The 16,481-nt window shown below is 42.1% G+C and overlaps 1 protein-coding gene across 1 annotated transcript in view; it reads left to right on the top strand.

Moving 5' to 3' along the window:
• The window catches only part of GFRA1 (GDNF family receptor alpha 1), a 363,333-nt gene that overhangs the window by 264,034 nt on the left and 82,818 nt on the right, over positions 1 to 16,481 (top strand). Inside the window, exon 5 of the mRNA XM_060241563.1 lies at positions 3,994 to 4,103. Coding sequence (XP_060097546.1) covers positions 3,994 to 4,103 — 110 coding nt within the window. The remainder of the gene's footprint in view (positions 1 to 3,993; positions 4,104 to 16,481) is intronic.

Here is a 16,481-nt window from a genome sequence, read left to right on the forward strand (position 1 = left end):
CGGGCTGTTTGCCCTTAGAAGGGCCTTGCCTCTTCTTTGGACCCATTGCCGCTGCACTCCCAGAAGCCTACTCCCAAACGAATAAAATGTGAGAGGGGGGGCGGTAGCAATTAAATCACTCACCCACCCCAAAGAGCCCCCAACACAACAACGGCTCAATAATTTTTTTATATATATGGGGGGGATGAGGGGGAGAAGAGAGGGCCATGTGTGCCACCTGCCCAACAACCACCAGCCTCCACACAACCACCGCTGCTACCACTCAACCACACCAGGCGAATGCCCCTACTTCACCCCCCCAACCCAGTACCACACAGGGGCTGCTGCTCTTAGGCAGTCCCCCGCTCCCCCTTTTTACTACTGCCCCTCCAGGGGCTCGCAGCCAACACTTGCAGCCTCGTGCTGCCCGAAGACGCTCCCTGACGCCGCACCACAGGCCGCCGCTACCACCAAGCACCCGCTATGTCCACACCCTCAAACACCACCGCCAAAGGACAATGCTCCCCAACGCCACTCCACGGCCCGTCGCCACCGCACGCCTGCCGCCTGGGCCTCCAGCCCTCCGCCAACGTTAATGCCTTCCCCGCTCTCAGCCTCGAAAGCCTGACGTGCCTCCAACCGGGCTGAGAGCCAAAAGAAACTGCACAGTTTGGGCGGGGCCGAGGCTATATATAGCCTTCACCCCCCACCCACTGGCAGGACCCGGATGCCCAGGAAGCTCACTCCAGCCTCATCCTTCTGGTGAGGCAAATGCCGTCCACACGGCACGTAGCCGCTTTTGCGGCCCAGCTGGAGCGGGGACAAATTAAGTTATTCTTATTTAATGGGAAGTTTAGGCTCAGAAATTAAACTGTTTTTCATATTGGTATCAAGAGAAAATAACCATCTCTATTTCCAATCCACTTAAGTGGAGATCTAATAATTACAACAATAGTAAGTTAAGAGAGCAATTAACAAAGTACCATATTTATTATTTACATAGGAAGTTGAGCTGAGAGAGATCACATTTTATGCAAGCCTTCTGGTAGAGTACCTTTATCTGCTCCCTTGTGCTCAGCTTTCCATTCTTTTGTCCCTACTGGGAAAAATATGACCCAGTTGCACTGTAGAGAGACTGCAAGGAATTGTGGGGAGGCAACTCACGTTCCCCTGCACCTACTTTTCCATGCTATTTCCTTTTCCCCTCCTCCTGGCAACTCCTGTATCCTCACAGTTCCCCTTTTCATTTTCGTCCACCTATCAACTATCCTACATTTTATCTGCCCTTCGTTTTTATTATTTATTTGCTTCACTTATGCCTCCAGGGATTTTTTTGTAGAAAAGCCTAGCAGGAACTCATTTTCATATTAGGCCACACCCCCTGATGTCAGGCCAGCTGAAACTGTGTTCCTGTGTGTTCCTGCTTTTTAATAAGTCCTGTATACTTCATCTTTTACCCCAGTGGGGACCCAAAGCAGCTTACATCTTTCTCCTTTCCTCCATTCTATCCTTATAACAACCACGTGGGGTAGGCTAGGCTGAGAATGTATGATTGACTGAAGGTCACTCAGTGATCACCATTGTAGAATTGGTATTTGAATCTTGGTCTCCCAGATCCTGGTCTATAACACTACAGCACACCAACTTCTGTCTGGTGCTTGCCGTTGAATAGTACTGAGCAACCAGTCCTGGATGAGTCATAGAACTCATGCAGTATTAAGCTGCCACTCATGGTTGCTGCCAGACTTGACCACAGCGAGTCCTCCCTCAAAGGCCGAAAGAACTCTGGAAAGGATCCTGCCCCTCCCCCTGCCTTTTACTGATAGAAACCAAGGCTTCAACTGGCAATACTCTCCTGGTTGCCTAGCAATGGTTACTGGGGGCATTTGTTTCTTAAAGCTACAGGTACTGTTTCTGTTCAATTGGGAGTGTTAATTGTCATCATTTCCAGTTAAAGAAAGGTCTAACAAAGTATCTGCTGTGTCTTTCATGAGACGCTATGCTATCAAGTCTTTTTTGCCATTGGTGACCTCCTCCTGTTTCTCAAAGATAGATTTTGTTGAATCTAAATAGGGAAAAGAGTTGGCAGGACTAGGACAAGAGCAAACTCCATTACAAAGCACACCTTGTCTTCAAGGGGTCTGAGTCTGATTCATGGTGCAGTTTGGGGATTTTTCTTATGAGCTTTCCAGTCCCCACCACTACCATAAGTTCAACATCACAGCATGATCAGATGAAACTGGTTCATGTACTTGACAAAATGACTGTCAGTACTCAAAATGTATAAGTGTCAAGATATTGGTTGGCATGTGCATGTGAAAGTATTTTACTTACAGTTCTTGAAATGCTGTGCAAAGTTCAGCAGGTGTTTATCTTTACACTTGACAGCTATAGTAACTGAGCCACAATTATAGTTGTGTGCCATTCAGCTAGACAGATGACAGAGTTTCCTGATTCATAATTTTAGGCACTCTATCTCTACAATGTGCCTTTGGTGAAGGAGTGAAAAAAAACTGATTTCCCTGCCAAGTACCAGTTTATATTGTTCTACCCAGAGCTGCATTCTCCTTCAGCTTATATACTGTCAGCCAGTTGCTTCACTAAGAACATCATCCTGTGAGCACAGCATGTCATGGATTGGACAGAACTATGGCTGCATATACTGTGCACTAAAACCCACTCTAAATTTAGCACTGTGGGCCAAACGAAACATCATGGCATCCTCACAACAGCAACAAGGACGCAGGCACCAATTTAAAAATATTAAAGATATTTTAAAATGTTGCAAGGCAGCACAGCATTGTTATCCTGCCCTCACATGTCTTTTAAAGCAGTGAACCACCCGCAGCAGAGGAACAAGCCCCCTGCAGCTGTTTCAGTAGCTGAAAAAGTGTGGTGGGGGGGACTAGAATGCCACAAGGATGCCAACATGTTTAGTTTGGCCCTGAGATAACGATTGCTTGCTGAAGCAGCTGAACGTTTTTACTCTGTGTAGATTTTGTGAATTATGCATGTTTGCGTGTATTTCATTACTTTGTATTTTATGTATGCTGAGCATTGGGAAGGCAAGGACTGTGAATGGCACACAACACTGTCCCTTGATAATCATTGTTAGCAGTCCTCCTAGAAACTTACTTTGAAATGATAAAATTAAAGTTGAGTTTCCTATAGCCCAGTCTGAGGCATATTTTTACATAGTGTATCCCACACTATAAAATGGCATCAACTCCAAAATACATATACCCAGTCCACTAGTGCCGTATTAGGATGCTGAACCTGGTGCCAACATGACTGGACATCAACCTATGGACCCCTCCTAAATCCTGGGGAAATGGCAGTCAGCACATGCCAGCCATGGTGATTATGACATTATTCAGCTTTCAACTATGTTAGAGGATGGCAACAGCCAGTTCTGTGGCACTGTGTGAATGGTGCTTAAAGCACCAGCACCAGTGCATTCTGCCTCTTGTGTAAGAAAGATAAATTAAGGTTTTAAAATGGCAAGTGAGGCAGCACTACCTGGCCATTTATAGGATGCCAATGTAGCTATTAACTGTGCAAACCACTTAGCGCTGAGGCTGCCAGACATTTGCTGCATGATCAATTAACCCACTTGTTTGTGCAGACATATTTTCTTTCATACAGGTTCTGAGCTCTGATTAAAGAATCTAACAGAATGCTTTGTGGATGGACTTACCTGGTGCCTTTCCTTAGCAGGAGCACTCTAAAAGCACCATCATGTATGAAAAATGCATTTTCCAGAACAATGCTTTTTCTTTTCTTTTAATTTTTTTGCCTGTTTATACTGTAACACTTTCCTATGCACAATTGAGATAAATGCTGTGTTGTGTTTTTTTTTAAAAAAGAAGCACTTTTAGCAGTTTGAATGTGTACAATGTATGTGTGTAAAAGAGAATTAAATATTGACAAGAAGGGAGAAGAGTGCAAAAGGTAGAACTGCCTGGAGGTCTGATTTTTAAAGATAATGGGTTTTTTTTCCTTACCACATTGCAGATCTCGCCTTGCTGATTTTTTCACAAACTGCCAGCCTGAGTCACGGTCTATTAGTAGCTGTCTGAAGGAAAACTATGCTGACTGCCTCCTCGCTTATTCGGGGCTTATTGGTAAGGTTCCCACCGCCCCCCCCCCATGTGTTTTGAGTGTTGCTTGAAAGTAAAACAAAAGAATAAAGAGTGATAGAGATTTCATTGGCAATTTGAAATGAATACTTGTGCATCAGATTTTATTGGCCATTCATAAGTCCTTCCCATTTATATGTTTCATTAACAGTGTGTGCGTGTGCATGCTTTAATCTTGCTTTAATGTTTTAATCATTTACCACCTTGGGGTAACCTAAACTGGAAGGGAAAGTGGGATTAAAATATTTAAATAAATACATAAAATTATAATGCCTAGACAGTCAGTGTGTAGCCCAGCTCCAAAAGTTATTTCCCTTTTCTTTTGAGTTAAAGTCAATTGGATTTCTAAATCTATCATTCATTCATTCATTCATTCATTCATTCATTCATTCATTCATTCATTCACATATCTATGTTATACCTCTGAGGATGCTGGTCATAGCTGCTGGCAAAATGTCAGGTACTAGTATGCCAAGACCACAGCCATACAGTCTGGAAAAATCTACAACTAATGAACTCAGGCCATGAAAGCCTTCAACAACATAAAGATAAAACAGTTACATATATTTTAAAACACTAGCAAAAACATAAAAACAAGCAAATCAATTCACTAATTAAAAGTTCAGATGGCGATCATTTCAAAAACATGGTCCCTGACTGAGCAGATAAATAGATAATAGAATCACAGAATCATAGAGTTGGAAGGGACCTCCAGGGTCATCTAGTCTAACCCTATGCACAATGCAGGAACTTCACATCCCCAGTGAAGATGGCAAAACCCCTCCAGCATCCCTTGCCAAACTGGCCTAGAGAAAAATTTCCCCAAGGTGGCAATCAGCATTTCCCTGGGCATGTAAGAAAGGGCCACAAGAACAAAGCATTGATGCAACCCCTCCCGCCCTCCTTCTCATGATCTGCCTAATTCAAAGAATCAGCATTGCTGTCAGATGGCCATCTAGCCTCAGCTTAAAAATCTCCAAGGAAGGAGAGCCCACCCTAGAATTCTACATGTGAAGCAAGGATGGCTACATGTGAAACAAGGATAGTGTAGAGCAGGGGTGTTGAACTCATTTGCTCTGAGGGATAGATCTGACATAAATGAAACCTTGTCTGGCTAAGTCATGTGAGTCATAAAACGTAATGCCAGGTAGCAGAGATGAAGGACACAAACACGAAGATTTTTTTAAAAAACATGCTTAAAACATTAGCATTTGTTGGTTTTAATGGTGCTTTCTTTGTATCTCTCCTGTGCAATTCAGGGAACAAGGCAAAGGAGCTCTGCCTCTTTCCTTCCTTCCGCAGGGGACCAAGAGGGGGAGGATCCTCAGCCAATAGAAGGAAGAGAGGCTTGGCTCAGTAGCTCTGCTGTGTGATTGGGCAAGTTGGCAAAGCAAGCTGTGATGCAGAAGGAAGCAAGAGAGATGGAGAAGGAAGCAAATGATAGCCAGTTGCTTGGTGGCCTGATAGGATTCCTCAGAGGGCCTGATTTGGCCCCTGGGCTGCATGTTTGACACCCCTGGTGTAGGGGCTGTGCCTCAGTGCTAGAGCATGTGCTTTGCATGCAGAAGTTTCCAAGTCCAAATGTCAGCATCTCTAATAGGAGATGTGAAAGTCATCTCGCTCATACCATAGAGAGTTTCTTCCTGTCAGAGCAGACAATACTGACTTCAGTAGATCAGTGGGTTCACTCACTACAAGTATCAGCATCATATTAGACTATAAACTGATTTTGTAGTTCTTCAGATGGGCACCAGTGGTGGGTGTGGCGACACCTAATATGATGGGAATAATTAAACAGGTGAACATATTGCCAGTGGAATAGATATCACTACTTCAAGAAGGCTGCTCTTGGTACCATGCTTTCCCCCTGCCCCCACATAGATTGAATTTATTGTAAATGTATGGAAATAATGTGTTGGTTTGTCTGAACATCTGTTTACGCAAAGGTTTTGGATATCCCACGGGTAATTCAGATACATTTGCACTGTGGCATGAAAATAACTTCCTCTGATTCTAAGGAAAGCACACAATTTAGTTGATAAAACACTGGTAATCTATTAATCTCCTAATTTTATTTCAGTTACTCTGTTTCTGATTATTCTCCCTATATACTTATTAAACATATTCTGAGATGTCCATCATTACCAGTGAAAGCAAAATTATTTTTAGATCCCCTTCATTATTAATATTTTTTCCTTATTGCTACCTTTGTTTAATTTTCTGTCAAACACTTCAGAGAATGAAACCATGCATTGGCATTACACTGATATATCTGAATGGAAGAGCTCATTTTAGGGAAGTGAATATACTGTACATAGCATCCAGATGATAGATTAAGTAAGTGTGTGTGTGTGTGTGTGTGTGTGAAGTGAAAAACAGACAACACAAAGACTACCATATTAGAGTTGTTTCAGAGATGCAGAATTTACACCTGTCATGAAACATTCCTCACTGTTTCTGGTAGGTGTGAAAACCACAGCTGAAGTACTGTAGCTGTTAAACAAATCTTTTGTGATGAGATACACCTGGAGCAAACAAGAACAAACCAGAAAGCTCTTGCTCAGAAAAGAAATGTGATAAGTTGATATATTTCAATCCTGCAGGGGGGGTTTAATAAGTGATGATTGTATCAGTTTTTGAATTTGATATTTTTAGATGGAGAATTTCTCAGTGTGAGAAGCACTGATTTAGTACAGGTGACACACAGAGTGCCATACACAAGCACAGAGAGTCCTTTGTCAGTCTGTAGATAGCACCTTGTAACTCAAAAGCCAGCATATTATTTCACCAACAAAAGATAATCAATTAAATGCTATATGTGGTAATGTTTATCTTTCATTTCAACATTATGAATGACAACACCTCCATATCAATAATACAGCCAAACTGCACCTTACAATTTGTAACCAATGGGGTCTACTTAGGCTCAGAACCATGGGGTTGGGGGGAGAGGCTTCTTCCTCTCTTCATACTGTTTTCCTGAGCTGAAACAGCCCTGAGTCAATTTGGACCCCCATGGACCTTCAAAATGCCATTCCCTCTGTATCTATCTGGTTTTCCAGTGAGAGAATTGCCACCCACTGTTCTCCACAAAATGCTGTTCCTGGTGGGTAGGTGACCCTGACGTAAAACTGGAGGGAAAGAAAGTGGGAATTGATAGAAATTGCCAATTTAGCCTGGATCCAACCCATAACATGTACTTTGGCTGTTCGCAAAATCCACTAGCATGAGAGTAGCAAATAGGTATGATGAGTGAAAAAGTATGACATGGAAGAATGTCACAAATAATGTTTTTTATGGGAAAAATGCAAAAAGAGGACTAAACTGCAGATAAAAAGAAGTTGAATCTTGGACAAAGAACTGAGACATCAGATCCAATCAAATGATATATGGATGCTAGCTACTGGCAAGAAATAACTTTGGTACTAATGGATAACTCAGAATAACAGCTATGGTCAAGTAGTTCCCAGACATAGTGACTTTTGCTGAGGATTTTATTGGCGCCATTATGCAATTTAACCTTAAGGATAACCCAGTTCCTGCAGAGAGGTACTTTTATGTTTCCATGGGCAAAGATACTGCACAAATGCTAGAAGAAAGACTGCAAAAACACTCTCTGGCATCAAGATCAAGGGAATGGGTCCCTAAGGAAACAAAATCAAGTGGAGATCTGACTTTGGAGGAAAAATACGCATTCTTCTTTTGCTAGCAGCCTCAAGAAACAGACAAGAGGATGGAAACTGACGAGTGTAATGATTCCATGCCTCACATATTGCAGTTACTCCAATAAACTCAAGCAGTCATCCAAAATCAGGCTTTCGGTTTTTGAAATACCAAAGAATTGGTCAAATTAGTGTGCATTGAGATTAACTTTGGCATTTGTAAGGACAGATAATCATTCTGTAGCTACACTGTAATTTGTCAGAATCTTTCCCTTCTACTTTTGCCCTTTTGGCACCAGTATCCCAGCCTGTGCTGGGGATGAATTTTAAAATTATATTCCCTGTGTAGAAACTGCCAAGAACTACATCTTCATGATACTACTCTATACAGTAAGTGCAGCCTTTCAAATTATTGGCCTTTGTGTCCACTACCTTAATTGCATGTGGCATTTGTGTACATTGCCAGCATCAGAAATGAGCACCACTGTTGTGGAAAATCCATGCAACTGAGTTAACATGCACAAGACAAGCTGCTTTCAGACATGAAGACCAGTATGTGTAGTATCACAATGCAGATATATTTTTCAGTATTCCACATAGGTTCCACAACATTTGAATTGTCTTTGAGAATATGGAATCTAGATGTTTAGTCAGTCAATCTGAAGAATGGTTTCATAACTATTTTTTTATGTCGTAAAGTGACTTTAAAGTAACATTTACGGCTTGAAGAAATCAGCCTTTTCCTGGCGTGGTCTTCCTCTGATGGAGTTTAGCTTAGGTATGCTGCTGTATTCTGGTTTATGGTTGAATATTCTGGCCTCCTAGGTGCATAGTGTACCTTGCATCAGCTTTAGTTGATACATCACTTTGGCCCTCCAGAGAAAACAATCATCTTACTGCAGTGATGCATGCTCTGGTCACATCCAGGCAAGGTTATCGTGATGTGCTTTATGTGGGGCTGCCTTTAAAAAACTGTCTAGAAATTTTATGTGGTCCAAAATGTCTCAACCAGGCTATTGTCAGGAACTGGATACAGGGGCTGTATCCCCCCTGTGCCAAAAGACCTGTACTGACTGCCTTTCTGTTTCTTAACACAATAAAGAGTGTGTGTTCTTACCATACCATACCATACCAAACCTTTAATGGCATAATAGATTCAGATAAAAATACACAGAATATAAAAATTTAAACATTGGAGATAAAATCAAAATAAAACCGAGCTTACAGATACATTCAAACATGGTCAGAATTAAATTTAAGGATGTCAGCCAGAAATTTTGCCACAGCCTCACTAACCACCCCCTCAGAATCACTCAATAAATAATAACAGGGTGGCAGAATAGACAAATCTGGAGAAAAAGAAAGCTTGCCAAATAAATCTTTACGGAGGTTATGGTAAAAAGAACAATCAAGCAATATATGCTGGATTGAGTCAGGGGTATTCGCTCCACAGGAGCAGAGTCTGTCGGCTAAAGGGACTCGCTGATATCTCCCTTGTAAAACTTTGGAGGGAAACGCGTTTAGTCTGGCCAACATAAATGCCCTGCGATGACTTGGAGTGGTTAGGTCTGATAGATAATTGGGCATTTTGCCACAAAAAGCATAAAGACCTAAGGAAGCTGGAGAGCAAGTATAAGGGAGAGTTGGCCGTAATTTCGTTTCCTCCAATTCCCACAGTCTCAGTTTAATACATCTGAAGATATATGACTCTTCAGAGGTAGAAAAATCATCTACCTCTAACCCCAATTGATTGAGTTTAGACAGAAGCACTGCTGTCCAGGACGAAATATATGGGTCTCTTTTCATACAATCAAGAAGGCTGTTGGGATCTGTTCTAAAATGAATTTTGAGCCAGAATTTAAACACTGCAATCCAGGCTTTTGTCTCCACCAAAGACTGACCCACTTCAGAGCAGAGAGCAAAGTAGGACACACATTTTGGCAAACCAAGAATTTGTCTAAAGAATGAGGCTTGAATGCCCTCCACTTTCCTGGTAAAAGCTGAGATCCATATAGGGATACCATAGAGGATTTGGGCAAGCGTTTTGGCTTTGAATACTTTAATAGCTGCTGGAACTAATTGGTTGCCCCTTGCAAAGAAAAACTGTTTAATTTGAGCAGCTGAAGACTTAGCCAAGTTGATGGTGTTGTTACGATGTGAAACCCAGCTTAACTTGTGGTTAAAAGTGATCCCCAAGTATTTAAAATTTTTTGTTTGCTCGATTGTTGAATTGCCAATAAACCATCTCTGTGGGCCCCAGCAATTTGAAAAGACAACTACTTTAGATTTGGTATAATTGATAGTAAGTGAATTACAATTACAGTAGTCATAAAAGGCGTTCAAATACCTTTGCAGGCCCACTCTTGTACAAGAGAGGATGGTAGTGTCATCGGCATAAAGTAATAAGGGGACCGCTCGGCCTGCAAGTTTAGGCGGATGACCATTGATAGGGGTCAAAAATTGTGCCAGGTCAGTTAAAAATAAATTAAAAAGATGTGGGGCCAGCACACAACCTTGTTTTACCCCCTTTAACACTGGGATTTTACTAGTCAAGTCACCGCTAGAAGAAAATTTCACTTGGCAAAAGGTATTAGAATGAAGTTTCCTCAAGAGAAACACCATTAAGGCCCTAAATGGCTTGGATTTGGGGTCTGTCTCTACCCATATTGACTCCTCCCCGAATGGTTAAAATCCTCAGGCTTTCTGCCAACATAGGTGAGGCAGGTAGTGCCAGAGACAGAGTTTTGTTAGTGATAGTGTCTCACCTCTGGGGTGTCCTTCCTTTTGAGGCTTAGATGGCACCTACCTTACTCTCTTTCGAGTGCTAAACCAAAACATTTTCCCCAGGCTTTTATCTATGGGTTTCCATTATGCTAGTGTTTTTGTAGTCTATTTCTAGTTTGAGGCCGGTTTGAGGACTGTTATTTATGCTGATTTATGCCCTGATTTGTTTTTAATGGTTGGTTTTATTGTTTTTATGGTTGTTTATGATTGATATTTTTCTGCTTTTCATATTATTGCATTTTAATTATGAGCCAAATTGATCAAGTCTCTGGAAAAGTTCCCACCAGGAGATTGGCAGCCTTAGGTGCAGATGAAATCGCAACATGGGAGAAATCAGAGGAATACTTCCACAAGAAAAGTACTGGGAAAAGTCATGGAAATAGTCCTGAGAAGTGTGTGGAAGTTATGCCATGTTCATATTCCATGTATTAATAAGAGCAAGGTGGCTTAATCATAATTTCAGTTGTTTAGTTGGTTAAAAAGTACTGTGAGTCAGTTTTGTGTTGTGCTTTTTCTGGCAATTTTTTTTTTTTTGCACTGATGCCAAATGCACACATACCCGAATACATAAAACCCACCTCAAAATCTGTAAGAATGTATATAAGAACATAAGAGAAGCCATGTTGGATCAGGCCAATGGCCCATCCAGTCCAACACTCTGTATCGCACAGTGGTCAATATATATATATACACACACACACTGTGGCTAATAGCCACTGATGAACCTCTGCTCCATATTTTTATCCAATCCCCTCTTGAAGTTGGCTATGCTTGTAGCCGCCACCACCTCCTGTGGCAGTGAATATAGAATATACAGTGAATATATAGAAAACACCAGGGAACATCTTGAAATACTCTCATCCAACAGCTCTGGATGAGACATAGCTAGAGTCCTAGATGACAACTAGGAGTACAAGTCAAAGGCAAGGGGCTTTATCTAAACTGCTTGTCTTCATATATGCCCTCAAGTTTGTGTTCTCTTAACTTTCCTCATTTTATGTTATGTTATGAGATGCTGTGTTGGTAAATCTGTTTCATCTTTCTTTCCCCATCCTCAGTAACTCTAGCCATGACTTGACAGCTTTTCCATATTTATACCCTGGCTTTGATGCATTGCTGTTCAGAAAATATAAAATGCCTTTTATCTGTTTTTATGCACAATCACAGTCCCCCATTGCTTCACACTCTGTCCCTTCTCCCCACCTTTTTTTAAAATATGTCAGGTGAATAATATATAATCCACTACCCATTTAGGACAATAATCTACATGTCACTGAAGTCTGTAACAAATTCCTATTGATTTTAATAGATCTGGATTCTACCTGTAATGAATTACACCATTGCATGTGTGCATGCAAATAGTTTGAATTTGAATTGTCTGACATTTTATTGAGAAGTAAATAGTTAGAAATCCTTTTTCTCTTAGAACAGGTGGCCAACGGTAACTTTCCAGATGTTTTTTGCCCACAGCTCCCATCAGCCCCAGCAATTGACCATGCTGGCTGGGGCTGATGGGAGTTGTATGCAAAAAACATCTGGAGAGCTACCGTTGGCCACCTCTGTCTTAGAATAATTGCTTTCATCTGCCATTTGCATCTTCTCTGTGTTGAATTTATGTGTTCTAGAAATCAGAATAGCTGGTGATGATTTCCTAGCTATATGTGTGGTGGAGGGACTGAAGCAAGAGATTGCCTATATATCTGCTAATATGAAATAATTTTGCTGGTGAAAGAAACACATTAGTGCAATGTTACTTTCATTCCATGCTCTCTCTCTAGCATTCATAGTTCTGTTCTTACCAGTTGTCTTGCAAGTAGCTGGAGACTTTGCTTTTATATCCTATTGTGTATGTGGTACATAAGCCATCTGAACAGCACCATCACAAGCACACCCTTCAGTTTAATGCATCAGTTCAAACCTTTCCCATGTCATTGAGCAGATCTGTGCCAAATTGCTTTTGAGCTTGCAAAGGACAATTCAGTGTATCATGTTTGCCATATGCTCTGCAGTCAGTGTGGACAGCCACTTTCTGTGATCATATAAACTGGCATTTTCACATCTGTCCTGTCTCTTCCCTTTGGGGGTACACATCCTAGGACCAGACTCATACCAGTTACTGCCCCCATTTTCTCCCAATATCTTTTTGTTTCCTTAACCTTATAAAGATTTTCATTTTACTTACCAGCTCACCTATTTTGTTTCCTTGCACCTAATATTATCATTTCATTTATTTTTGTATTTGTTATACAAATCTTACATGGTTGAAGCATCAAAACTCCAGTGGTTCAGATATCTGACTATTTCATTTTAATTTAGCAATTTTCCTGGGTATGTCTTTCTTTGTCCCAGATTGCATTGTTCATGCAGCACACAAATAATCTAAATACTCCATCATAAATACATCAGTTCAGTTTTTCCTTTTGGATTTTATAAAGCTTTGATTAATAGTTCAAGTGTGGAAAATGTAGTTAAAACAGCAACTATCATGCAATTATCACTAGAGTTGTTATTCAGCATTTGAAAGTAGATCTACAGTGTGCTTACCATCTAATTCAGTGGCCTCTTGGAGCAAAAAATAAATGATTGGGGAGGGGAAGTAATTCTGTCCATTTGCAGCTAACCTTGTTTGTTTTCTACTGCTGCTATTAACACCCACTTGTTTCATTGAAGAAAGATGAGAGCTTGATCTGTCCAGTTTCTGTCAGGGTGGCTGGTGACAGAAATAATTCATACTATTGATGTATGGCTGCATTTTCTGTTACTAGACTTATACTTCATTTTTGGCAGGCCTCAAGCCTGGCATAAATCCATGGTGATGCACACATTTTTGCTTCTGTGATCCATACTAGAGAGACTTTTTAATCTCTTATCATGAAAACTATTACTGTTATAAGATTTTTCCAAGTATATAGCAGGGATACACACCCAGAATGAAAGCCAAATGTTTTTCTAGCCAGTTTTGAGAATAGCAGAACTTCTGTCCAAAACCATTATCTATGCGGAATTTGTAAACTACCTCCAGATGACCAAAACGTGCTCCAGATCAATTAGTTCTGGTTTTTTGTAAGACTCGCATTAACACCTGCTCATCATCAGCATCATCTTGATTTTGGTTTATGCACTTCTTTATATGATTAGATTTTTCATATTGTAATAACAAACTTTAACTGTGTTTATTTAGAATATTTCTACCCCACCCTTCTCTTTTTAAGAAGATCCAAAGCAGCTTAAAAGGAAACAAATAAAAACTGTGATACTCATACAGAAACTTGCGAGCCACATGTGGCTCATTGAGATGCCACCTTTGACTGTTCAGAGGACTATTCCCCAATGTGACACTTACCCCTGCTCTAGAAAATGGGCCGTGACATTGCCTGACTGGACTTGGGATAAGCAAATCACTCCTTCAAACAGAGGGATTGCAGCATGGGTAACTGCTAGCTTTCCTGAGTTGTAGACCTCTGTGCAGGAATGGAAGTAAAAAGCCAGTACTCTCCAAAACCATACTCATCATTATATTATTGTAGGTGTGCAGTTGGTGTACAGGGCATGCAGTAACCATGTGGCTCTTTTGGCTGATGGTAATTGTAAATGTGGCTCTCCAGAAGCCCCAGAATGGTTGATTTCCCTTAGGACTGACTGATTTGATCTTCTTGCAGTCTAAAATCTCTCAAGATTCTTCTCCAGCACCACAGCTTGAAAGCATCTGTTCTTCTGTGCTCGGCCTTCCTTATGGTCCAACTCTCACAGCCATACATTACTACTGGGAATACTATCGCTTTTACTGTACAGACTTTTGTTGGCAGGGTGATGTCTCTACTTTTTATTATACTGCCTAGGTTTGCCATAGCTGTCCTCCCAAGCAGCAAATGTCTTTTAATTTCATGGCTACAGTCACCATCTGCAGTGATCTTGGATCCCAGAAATGTGAAGTCTGTCATGACTTCCATGTCTTCCCCTTCTATTTGCCAAGGAGTGATGGGGTCAGTTGCCATAATCTTAGATTTTTTGATGTTGAATTTCAAGCCTACTTTTGTGCTCTCCTCAACAAGAGGTTCTTTAGGTCCTCTTCACTTTCTGCCATTAGTGTGGTGTCATCTGCATATCTGAGGTTGTTAATGTTTTTCCCAGCAGTCTTAATTCCAGTTTGTGCTTCATCCAGGCCTGTTTTCTCTCTCAAACACACAAACACACACACTGTATAAAAATTTGAAAAGTTAAAAAAACACTGGGGGGGTTCAATTCCCCCCTCCCCAATGAAAAAGCATTATCTGTGCACATGCAGGCAACACAGTTGCCTTTTTCTTCAAAGCTTTTGGTGGCTTTCTGGGCTTGGCCATGGCAGGACTGGCAACTGGGAGGCTCTCCAGGCCTGGAGCAGCTCCCAAATACTGCAAAAAAAAAAAAAAGTTGTGGATGAAAAAGCTATGCAGCTCTCTGTCATGGGTGCTGGGGACCCTGCAGAAGAAACTGTGCCCCTGCCACCTGCACCAGTGTCCCTGCCTCCTGCTGGAGAAGATCCGAGCCCCCCTGCCTCGCCCTCTCGGGTGGCGCGTGTGCATGACCACCTCCGTCAGGACCTCAGGGATCGGAGGAGGGCGGCACGCTCACAAGCAAGACGCTCCCTGAGCCCTGAGTTTTGAGAGGATTGTGGCCCTTCTAAGAGCAAGGATGCTTGAGTTGCAACAGGATCCTGGCTGCCTCTCTGAGTCAGCAATTAGCCCAAATGGGCAACAGCCAGCAGAGGGCTATATAGCTGTAGGCTTTGGGAGGAGGCTTCGTGGAAGCAACTAGTCATTTCCCTGACGTTCTAGCATCCACGCCGGCTTGACTTTGGTTTCTGGACTCCCTGACTTTGGCTTGTGACTTCTGGACTCCCTGACCTCGGCTTCTGGACCTCGGACCTGCGATACTTGTACAGTGATTTGGATTTGGTGCCTCGGACCCTCCTGCTTACTGGCCACATACCGCGGACTGCCCCTGGACTTTGCCTGACCCGGCCCCAGCCGTGACACTCTCAACCTCCAAGACCATTTTGTGTGAGGGGAAACCTCAGAGATCAAGAGCTTTGCAGCTTCCAATCACTAAGGCCATTGTTGGGGGAGAGGGCACAAGGCTTAGAGGTTGGGAGGTACACAGCTCTCAGCCTCCAAGGCCAGTGTGTGTGCGTGTATATTTGAGAGAGAAGCCTCAGAGATCAATAGACATGTAGCTCTTGACCTCCAAGGCCACTGTCAGGGTTAGAAGTTTGGAGGTTGAGAGCTCTGCATTTCCTGACTTCAGAGGCCTCCCTTTGTGTGTGTGAGACAGAGAAGTGTAAGCGATCAAAAGCTATGCAGTCTCCAAGGCCATTGTGTGTGGGTTGGGGCTTGGATGTTGGGAACTTAGCAACAGGAGAGTCACTCCAGGCATGGAGTAGCTTCCTGCCCTGCAGCTGCTGTGACAGTAAAGTAAGGACTGGAGAGGGAAGAAAGAGATATTGACAGATTGATAGACTGAAATATAAGGGGAGAAGGAGAAAGTAGATATAGGGGATTGGTTGACAGATATCGGGAGGGCTAAATCAATGGAGTGGTGTGGGATTACAAAAGATGGAGAGAAGGTTGACAGAAAGGGAGGTGTAGACTGATGGAGAATGATGGGGAGCAAAAAAGATGGAGAGGTTGACAGATGGGGGAGGGTTAGATTTATTGAGAAGGGTTTTTTTAAAAAAAGGAAAAAGATGAGGGTAGGTTGACAAATATGGGGAGGGGCAGATTGATGGAGAAGAGTGGGGCAAAAGAGACGGGAGTAGGCTGATAGATACGGAGAGGGGCAGATTGATGGTGAAGGAGTGAGGGGGTAAAACAGGAGTAGGTTGATAAATCAGTGGAGAGGTAAATTGATGACAAAGGGTTGTGGGGGGCCAAGGAGATGG

This window comes from Heteronotia binoei, chromosome 6, assembly GCF_032191835.1.
Source record: "Heteronotia binoei isolate CCM8104 ecotype False Entrance Well chromosome 6, APGP_CSIRO_Hbin_v1, whole genome shotgun sequence".
NCBI classification, from domain to species: Eukaryota; Metazoa; Chordata; class Lepidosauria; order Squamata; family Gekkonidae; genus Heteronotia; species Heteronotia binoei.